This window comes from Bactrocera oleae, chromosome 2 (genome assembly GCF_042242935.1).
Source record: "Bactrocera oleae isolate idBacOlea1 chromosome 2, idBacOlea1, whole genome shotgun sequence".
Classification (NCBI taxonomy): Eukaryota; Metazoa; Arthropoda; class Insecta; order Diptera; family Tephritidae; genus Bactrocera; species Bactrocera oleae.
The window spans coordinates 3,010,136-3,020,191 of NC_091536.1; the positions used below are offsets into that span (position 1 = coordinate 3,010,136).

Here is a 10,056-nt window from a genome sequence, read left to right on the forward strand (position 1 = left end):
TCTGCAGTTGCATTCGTTTTTATCTTACTTTCAAATTACTTGTCAAAATTAGCTGTCTTTAAAAACTCTGCCCTGAGATTTTACCTTTAATTAAGGCATTGTCCATGAAATCATCCATTATACGTACGCATACCTTCTAACAAAATTTTGGGAAGCTCTTCGTGTGAGCGCTTTACCACTTCGATGTCATGCATTCCGATCTCACTTTTCATCGATCGAGAGATAAGTCTCTTTAAGATTTTCTGCATCAGCTCTCGCCATTGCTACTACGGGTCATACGTTGCTCCTGGTTGGAACTTAGCCGCAAAATTAGGGTATCTTATTGCTTCGGCCCGACAATCTTATGGTTAGGTTCGATTATTGTAACAAATATCAAGTAGTTTCTTAGTAACAATTTAAGAATGAAAGGCTTACTTGGTGAAAAGTACACAAGGACATAAAAAAGTGGAGACGAATTGCAAGATAGTTAATTAACAGCGAAGTGTGCAGTATTTAATTACAAATTTCAATCAATTAACGGAGTTTTTCTTGCGTGCAAAAATGTGCTGTCGAAAGTTGGTGACTGTACTTAAATAATTACGACAATGCGGCATAAAAAGTGTATACACATAGAACATATTTGCACATAACACATATAGGTAGCTCTACATATATGTATCTATATAATATAGGTCTTTTGCAGTATTTAAAATTATATAAGCAAATGTAGTATAGTGTGCGTGCACTTTACATATCTCCATAGGCCCGAAAGCCCAGCATTGCTATTAAATTGATTTTTTAGCAAAACCATATTTGTTTGAACTTAAATTATTTATATTTGTTTTTTTTTTTTTTGATTTTTTTCTCTTATGTTTTGCATATTTTTCTGCCATTTTTATTTTCATTGCCATGCTTGTTTTGTGTTTGTAATTTGTGTTGCCCGCACGCTTAAAATGTGTATACTGCACAAAACAGACGCGTGTTTTAGGTGTGGGAAATCAGGAAATTTAAACGTAAAACAAAAACAAAAACAAAAAAAAACTTAAAATAAAACAAATCAAATAAAAAGTCTGTCCAATAAAAATAGCTAAAAATTATAAAAATAGTGTAAAAAGCGCGCGGCGCGCACTCGCCACAATAAACGAATTTAAATAAAATTATATGCCAATAAAAATCAAACACACAAACCAATGGGAAAGAGCAGCGGTTGGCCAGTCAACGGCTTTTTGAGTTGTCTGCCGAAGGGGCAGAGCGGCCGCCGCTCATGTATTGGTCGTTACAATTAAGCATAGCAAAGCGGTGTGTCAGTGTGTGCCTACCTGGCTGCTTTTGTGTGTGTGACTCAGCGTACACATGCAAACAAACACACACACGCACATACGCGCATTTGCATCTATTTGCGGCGGGGCCACGGTGCGTATGTGCAACAAAAAGCTAAGCAAAACTACAAATGCGCAAAGCTGCTTGTGCATGTACGTATGTATGTGTTCGGTTGATTCGTAGGTGGATAGGCATGTAAATAAATTTGTATGCCTGTTTATCTTTTCTGTCTGCTAATGACTCGCTTCGCAGCTGTTGTTGTTTTTGCAAATTTTTGGCGTTTTCCTTTGTTTATATTTTTTACATTTACTACCTTTCCAATCACTTTCTTTTTTAGTTTTTGAGTTATCGATCTAAACTTTTGCACAGTCCACCGATATCGGACTACTATAGCATATAGCTGCCATACAAACTGAACTCTGTCCCTGTGAGGTATGCAGCCGAAGTTAACGTTTTTTCTTGTTTTTAATTTTTATTAATTCTGCACATTTCAACATTATACATTTTTTTCGCTTTTCTATTTGCGCTCCACAGCAGCTCAACATACGGAAAAATATTTTTATTTCGTGCACATGTTATTGCCAGTTCACGCTTCATCCTACTACTGTGTTGGACCGATACTCGCCTTCTATATAAGGTTTACCCTCAAGCATAGAATTTTTTTAAGTCGGTTCTTAAATGCTATAAGAAGCATCTACAATTAAACAAGTCAGGCAAGTCTTGGTATTGTCTATACAATATCTCTCGCGTAAGATAAAATAGTATCGCACCCAGCCCTAAGCCCTACTCCACGGCCACCAAAAGGCAAATACTAATAAACAATTCAAGTTGATTTGCATACATGGTCGCCTCGCCGACACTTTCGTTGGCCAGCAAGCGCTCTTGTATGTACATTCTGTTGCATTTGTTGTTAACCAGACAAGTAAGATTCTAATCGCTAAGTTGCGTATACGAGCTTTTATGTCGTATGTGCTTTTATTCTAAATGCTTTTTGCATAAAGTTGAGTAGTCCCAGGCATTTGATAGTTTGTTTTACTATTTGCAGCTACCTTTTCGGCTAAGCTATCGCCTTACTGATCAATCTATTCTATTTCATTCTCAGTTGTTATACTTACTTCTTTACACTTTGCTAGCAGCAATAAACATTTAGCGCAATCAACACGTAAAATCCAGGCTGCGGAAATAGACAATCACGAACACACTTACGCGCAACTATAGAAGTTTGTGTGGGGAAAAGGTAATAAAAGCTGTTTATATGATGTGCAAATTGGTCTACTAGCCAAATGCACCCACACATGCACAACGCTACGCACGAGCTATGTACATACATACATATATACATACACACAGCCCAGCAATCAACCGCAAGTGGCGTTGCGCGTTTCCCACACTTTTATCACCTACACACACACACACACACAGCACACACAGCACACGCCGCAGTACAGTTATACGCTCTATGCCACGCTGCTTTATGCACAAATGCCGCCTATGCACGCATGACACCTATTCGCGTGTAAATTCGCATCTGCTTGTGTGTGTTTGCATTTGTTTTAATTAATATTAAAAATAGGCTAAAAAGCTTAAAAATGCCACAAATTTACATTTCAGTTTTGCGCTTTCTCGCTTACACTTGTCTTCAGCCCGTGCAACTCTTTCACGTGTTCCCGTTCTCTTTACATCCCCTCGGCGCCGCCGCCTATTCGCACTTTCACACTTTGTAGGCCCATTCGCACAACTAAACGCACAATTTGCCAACGTCGCACCACTCCCATACTCTTACCATTTCTTTCATTGACTTTCGCACTCTCTCCTGTGCGGATTTTGTGCGCTCATTTGTTTTGATTCATTCGCTCTCTCTCTTTCTAACATTTGTGTGTCTAACATGCATGTTTTGTACTTTTGTTGTTATGCTGCTGCAATTTTTGCAAAAATTTTGCACTTTTGCTTAGTTTTTTATTTTTATTGTCCTTGTTTTTCATTTTTCACGTGGGTTTTTTTTTTTTTGTTTTTTCTGTTTATGTGTTTTTGTTCATAGCAACGCACACATTCTCAATGAGATTAAAGTTATGCGTGGGCCTACTTTTATATGTTAGTGCACTTATTAACATTTACAAGTGCGTGCACCTAATATTGCCCAGTAAGCAGAAAGGATCTGTTAGTCAATGGAAAGCATTCTCTTCGTTTTTTTGAATTGAATTCTCTTCGCGTTCAATTTGTTAGAGTAGGGATATTTGCTTTCATTTGCAGGCAGCCACTTTCAATGGTTCTTCTTATGCAAAGTCCATTCGGTTTTGCCCTCCTTCGGTTATTCAGGGTTGTAGGAATCTTTTCTAACCTTACTTCTTGCTTAAGCTTTCTACACAAATTTATATATTCCTAATTTTTTGAGCAACAGAGTGTTTTATCTGAAATTTTTAATGAAACAAGTAATTTTCTTACTATCAAAGGGATCCACCCCTGGGAGCCCCGATTATGGACCCAAACTCAGCTGTGACGATTATCATTCGATCTACGTAACGGCTAGATCTAATATCTTTTACTATGCTCAAGATATAAACTGGCCTTAAGTTATAAAGTCATTATTGAAGTGATTTGATTGGAATCTCTTGGAAGCACACGAACTCGAGGCATGGATTGGACTTAATACATGTTTAAATTATAGTTTACAGAGCAGTGCCACTGCCGAGTGGTGTTTTAGTGATGAACAAGTTTTTCAAATTGGCTTATTATGGTCTGATAAAATCGAAGGTGATTTCGGTAATAAAGTATATGTATATACTCGTAGACAATTTGTGGTTTAATGTGGTAAGTGCCTTTAAATTAATATACTTACTTTTTTATAATAGTTCTATAGCTTGAAGAACCTAGACTTGAACTATAGCATATAGCTGCCATACAAATCATGCCAAAACGTGGATCCGCCACTGGTTCTCGTATACTCCTGTCGCAATTCACGTGTGTAGCCTCATCGCTGGACCATAATTAAGAGAATAGCTTTCTAGGTGAGCTCTCACACGGTGAAGTGGCGCAGAAAAAAAAAAGTTTTGGAAATTGTTGCCTGGGTTTATTAAACTCCATATATACATATGTATGCATATGCTTCTGTATAAGTAAATACATAGATAGCCAGCTATATGCGCTTATAGCTTGTTTTAGGTGCAGGCTCGTTTTTTAACGGTTCAGTTTTTAGCATCTAACCTTTTTTACTATTTATTCGCCTTAGCAACTTTCACTTACACATATGTTGTTGCTCACTCATCTGGCTTATATAAATTATGTTAATATCATATTTTTTTTATGTTACGTAGTTTGTTAGTATTAATATCGCACCGGTTTGTTGCAAGAAGGCTTGCACATATTCAAGTATACGCGTGACGGCATATTGGTCATTGCAGACGAGAGCTAGGCGCGCTGATAAACATCGGAACAAATGAAGCCAAGCATCGTTGTTGTTAAATTTCATTAAAACTAAATTTAAGTAGTATATAATATTATCAAGTTTAATTAATACACCGTTATGCAACTTTATCGAAATTTTATGCGCCTTTTCAAAATTATTTTCTCCTGGAAATGTTTTGTAATAATTCGGCTGCCTCTGAAATGCACCCGCTTACATTAATATAAGCAAATCCTTCACGTCCCATCTATGTTTACAATATACGAGTATATGCATATATACACACACAGACCGAAATCGTTCACTTAATTTTTCTAATATACTTATATCTTACTAATTGAGCTAGAAACATGGTACCTGGCTTAAAAACGCCATACATACTTTACATACTTCTCGAGTACAGCAGACAAGGTGAGAACAGCCATCTGGTAAAGATTCATATATTGATCCAAATTTCTCTTCAGATGACCGGACTGTAGTAGCCGTAAAGGATGGCAAGGTTAAAACGCTACTCTTTGTATCCTGTTACATGCCACACGATGGTGAAGGACACCACACAGTATTAGGCCGCGGGGATTAGCGAAATAATAATATTTCAAATATAATTCTAAGCCCTTAACAAAAGGGCAATCTTCAGGAATACTATGAATACTAACTAGGATATGTACAGGAAGATCTAGTAATAGGCAATTTACATTGACTCGAGAAATGTAACTCAATCTCTGAACTAGAGGAACGCATAGTCACGCTCACTAACATTCTCAAAAGGGTGTATTGTATCGCGGGCCCTCCAATACATGCAAAGCGTGAATCGAGGCCAACTTGGTGGAACAAGGAGCTCGGATTACGTAGGCGTAGTGTTATGGAGCTATACAAACTGGCCAAGATGGTCTATGAAGAACACTGCTGGAGGAATATAAAGATTTTCTAGAGGAGTAAAAAAATTAAATTCGTTTTAAATCCCTGGCATGGACGGTATTTTTCTAGCCATAACGCAGCATGTATCAACGGCGCTGGTACCATACCTGATCACAATATACGAAAGATGCTTAAAGCTTCATTATGCACCTACCCTTTGGAGGTTTTCTATAAGCTAACATATCAAAGGCACAACACGCACATGCGAAGGATAGATCATCAAAAGCAGATCGCTTACCCTAACTATCGAAAATGCTCTATAGCATAAGGAATATGTTCTGGGCATCTTTCTTTATATAAGTGGATCATTCAACAATATTTCCAATAACGCAATTGTTAACAGTCTGGAAGCAGCCGGTGGTAGTCAAACCAATCTGCTTTGGTGTGGTTTATCGCTGTTAGCAGAATTTCATACAGAAAACCGTTAGAGTGGATACAGCGACTTTTCTCTGCATAACGGGAATGCTCTTAGGCGAACCTTCAAGCTTCCGGAATACTACATTACCTTCCAGGCGGAAGTCTTTGCTGTCAGAAAAGCGGCGGAGATAGCTAACAACGCAGGCAACAACATAAAAAGGCTAAATATATACATACGTCGATAGCCAAGCGGCAATCAAGACAATATCAAGTCAATCAAGGCAATTCGCATTACGTCAGAAAATGTCATTAGAAGCAGGGGGCAGTATGTGGCATGGCAGATGTAGCGGCTGCTGAAAATCGGCTGCATATATACTGCGCTCCAGGTCACAAAGGGGCTCCGGGAAACGAAACAGCTGATGAGATTGCCAAAAGTGCCATCCATCTGACTACCTAACAAGTGCAGGAAATACGGAAGTCATTAAAAACATATACAAACTATACAATAACATTTCCGAAAGAGCTGACAGGTGGATCAGGGCGAGATGGAATGCCTTAATTACATGCAGGATAGCCAAGATCATGTGCAAGTGCCTCGAAGGAACACTCGCATGCTTTTTACTCACTCGGTATCGAAAGAACTCATCCTACTGGCATCACATGCACGTCGCATGGGTACAAGTATAAGTAACGACGATACATGCAGAAAGTGCAGAGAAGCAGTATAAACTAACCTTACGATGAAATTTTAATATTGGCTAATTTGTTCCCACCGTATTTAATCTATTTTTTGTTATTGTTGCTATTCAGATTACTGTACGTTTGAATGATAAGAAAATTACATGGTACTCAGAAGTTTTCGAAAACGCATCGTATTCGGGCCTTTCAGTATATTCTTGGCGCGCAAAGAGCACAGACATCGTGTTATTATTCGTGCAGTTATAAAAAAATAAAGCAATAATGCACCGAATATGTTCAGCACTGTTCCTTATCAGCGCACTCAGCAGTATCGCGAGAAAAGGTAAGGAAAGAGAGAAAGAGCTACAAGCGATTAGCTGAATGAAAAATTCATATATAATATTTAATAATAACGTTAGCTTAACAGTTTGAATTTGCAACATTTGTCAGTTTCGATTGCAACACAGATTACACGTTCCAACTGCACTTTTGAGACGAATAAATGGCCATGCCGGAGCGGCGCATGCATTTCGATATATGAAGTCTGCGATGGCATGAAAAACTGTCGCGATAGTTCCGATGAGAACGAAGAAGTTTGCAGAGATATGCAATGTACTGCGGCGTCATTTCGTTGTGATTATGGTGCGTGTATACCAATCGAACAGATGTGTGATGGTGTTGACGATTGTGTGGATTCGTCGGATGAAGAACGTCAAATGTGCCTCAAAAGGCGTCTTGATGCAGAGAATGATGAATTTGGTGAAGAAGCGCAACGAAAAAAATGTGATGGGTAAACTCAATAGAAGTTTTGCGATATTTTTAGTTAAATATGCTGACGTTCAATATAAATATGTATTCAGGATGATAAAGACTTCGACCTTGACGGTTAAGCCTTAAAAGCATTAAAAGCTTATTTAACTTACTTAGGTCTATAAAAATTCATAATTATATATAATATACAAATTTAGATTTGGACAAATGAAATGCTGGTCAGGTCAATGTGTTCGGATCACCGACAAATGCAATGGCATAGTGGATTGTGACGACCGGAGCGATGAATGGCCCAACTTATGTGCCACGGTTGCATGTGACAAAAGCACGCATTTTAAATGCAATTACGGTGCCTGTATAGTCTTGAGCGCTAAGTGTAATGGTACAGCAGAATGTATGGATAAAAGCGATGAAGCTGAAAAACTTTGCAAAAAGGCTAATGAATCGCATGGATCCCACGGCACTAGTACAACAACAATTTCTAATAACACAAAAACACAACCTAATAATGCGACTGTAACTATCACAAGAATAGCATTGAAATATCTAAATAAGAAGTATCAACCATCTCAGTACTGTCCGTATAAATGGATTGACAGTAGTGACTGCTGTACGTATGGTGGTCGTAAAGTTATGTGTCAAGCTATATTGCCCAAAACAATTGTTCACAAAGGATGCCAGTAAGTTCAACAGAAATACCAACATAATTAGAATATTCTAAAAATTATATGATAGAAGGAACCGTTGCTTAAGCCAAATGAAAAGGACTTGAGTTCCGATTTAAGTTTCAGATTCAGCTTGAAATATTTAGTAAAAATCTTAAAATCAATGATTTCGTAACATAATGAACTAACTTGAATCGTAGCTCTCAGCATATCCTAAGAATCATGGATACAACTTAAAATTTATTGTGTTGCACTACAAGATTACACGGTAACTATTGTTTGCACAAAGTTGGCGGTGTTCTTGTAAAACTGGTTGTTAACAACAAAAATATTTAAAGCAAAAGGTACCGACACTCAAATGTCAAAATTTGTGCCGCTGTGACGCAGGTCCGGACTGAACTGATTGGTCGGTCCTGTAGAAAAAAAAGCACGTAAAAAATGTATCCTGACTGTGTTTTGGTATTAAATAGAAAAAAAATCGATTAAAATTAAAAATTTTTTAAATTGTTTTTCATCTGAAATTAGCATTGTTGAGCAAAAATGCGAAAATCCGACTTTTATTTTTGTATTTCAGCGAATTCTTTTAGTTTGTTTGTCTTAGTTAACATATGTACTTGTATGACTTAAAATATTATAGTAACTAGAATTTAAATAGTAATTGTTTTCACTTCTTTTAGATATGATACGCGTAACTGTTACTATCAATGCAATGAGAAAGGAATTTGGAAAGATTTTGGATGCTGACTTTAGCCTTATTTATAATTTCAAATAAATTGTTGTTTTACTTTGCTATTATATTATTACTGCAGTGATTTTATACTTTTATTTATTAATTATAATAAAGCACTATGCTACACTTGATTAACTTAACGGCTGTTTATTTTATAAGCTTTATTCTTAAAAAATCGGGTGGTATGACTGGTCAGAAAGACGAAACTCAATTTCCTATACAGAAGGTGCTTTGTGGGTTTCTGCTCTAATCGGCAAGGTCCATAAACGTTTAAATGGATAGCGAAGCTATAATTAAGAATATCCGTAGCACCGATACTATCCTTTACGGGTTGTTTGAATCAATGGACCCTAAAGGAACACCTCAGGTCTTGGAACACTAGCAAGACAGGCCATACCACAATCTTACTTTGGGGCAGTGTTGATGGTGGACTTCTAGACAAAAGGCAACTTAGTAACATTTTAGGGCTCATCACTGCAGATCCCACATTCAGAAAATTGGAAAAGTCAATTCGGCGGAATGCAGAGCATACGCGGAGAATGATTAGACACTGGAACATTATATATGCAAATGCCCAACCTTCAGCTGGATGAGACGGGATATATTGGGCAGCTGGGGTGGAAAAAATCACGTTTCTTGAAGGCTATCTCAAGTCTTGAAATTGTCAAAATGGGGCCATAACTGTTCAAGATCCCATATACCGAAGAAGTGAACCCAAGTGTCAATGGTTGACTATTTACCGAAATTATCCTTTAATGTATGAGATATATAATTGGAATTTGGTGAGAACCCTTTCTTGATAATATTATGTCTGTATGTCAAAAATAGATTGGTCAATCGGGTCAATACTTCTCTTAGACCCCATATACCTAATTGAAAGGTTTTCTAATGACGGTGCATCTGTGAACCTAAAATAGATTAAATCGGGTGAAGACTTGGCCTAGCCCCAATGTAACTAATATCGAGATTTTCAAACATCTAGTGGACTTTACTTTTTATATATTGCTGATGGTATGTGAAGTATTTTAGTGTATGTAGTAATGCCAAAAATAGATAAAATCGAGTCAATATTACCCCTATCTCCCATGGCTGTATACCGTATATATTTATAAAGCAGTAAGATATCTTAGCAAAATTAACTGAATATATATAGAATTATAAAAGATTTTGGTTATTTCGTTGCAAGAGTATAAAATCTTCGGTAACATCCGAATTAAGTCTTTCCTTACTTGTTTTTT

The 10,056-nt window shown here is 37.2% G+C and overlaps 2 protein-coding genes across 5 annotated transcripts in view; one reads left to right on the plus strand and one right to left on the minus strand.

Moving 5' to 3' along the window:
- The window catches only part of rn (rotund), a 134,943-nt gene that overhangs the window by 42,179 nt on the left and 82,708 nt on the right, over window positions 1-10,056 (minus strand). The gene's annotated exons all lie outside the window — the stretch shown is intronic.
- Window positions 6,856-8,958, plus strand: LOC106622871 (modular serine protease). Of its 3 annotated transcripts, none has more exons than XM_014242200.3 (4): window positions 6,856-6,995; window positions 7,103-7,442; window positions 7,621-8,103; window positions 8,766-8,958. In XM_014242200.3, exons 1-4 carry the CDS (start codon window positions 6,935-6,937, stop codon window positions 8,830-8,832), a joined length of 951 nt encoding a protein of 316 aa, XP_014097675.2. In that variant the 5' UTR covers window positions 6,856-6,934; the 3' UTR covers window positions 8,833-8,958. The 3 variants fall into 3 exon arrangements, with proteins under 3 accessions (XP_014097675.2, XP_036229786.2, XP_036229785.2); XM_036373893.2 differs by having other exon boundaries at window positions 6,906-6,995; window positions 7,072-7,442; XM_036373892.2 differs by having other exon boundaries at window positions 6,907-6,995; window positions 7,080-7,442.

What these genes read in the sequence shown, in the direction of transcription:
- LOC106622871 (XM_036373892.2), top strand. Translation starts at nt 6,946, where the DNA reads ATGTTCAGCACTGTTCCTTATCAGCGCACTCAGCAGTATCGCGAGAAA. An exon ending in CAGCAGTATCGCGAGAAAAG is followed by an intron (nt 6,996 to 7,079) that starts GTAAGGAAAGAG and finishes TTAGCTTAACAG; the next exon opens with TTTGAATTTGCAACATTTGT. An exon ending in ATTGTTCACAAAGGATGCCA is followed by an intron (nt 8,104 to 8,765) that starts GTAAGTTCAACA and finishes CACTTCTTTTAG; the next exon opens with ATATGATACGCGTAACTGTT.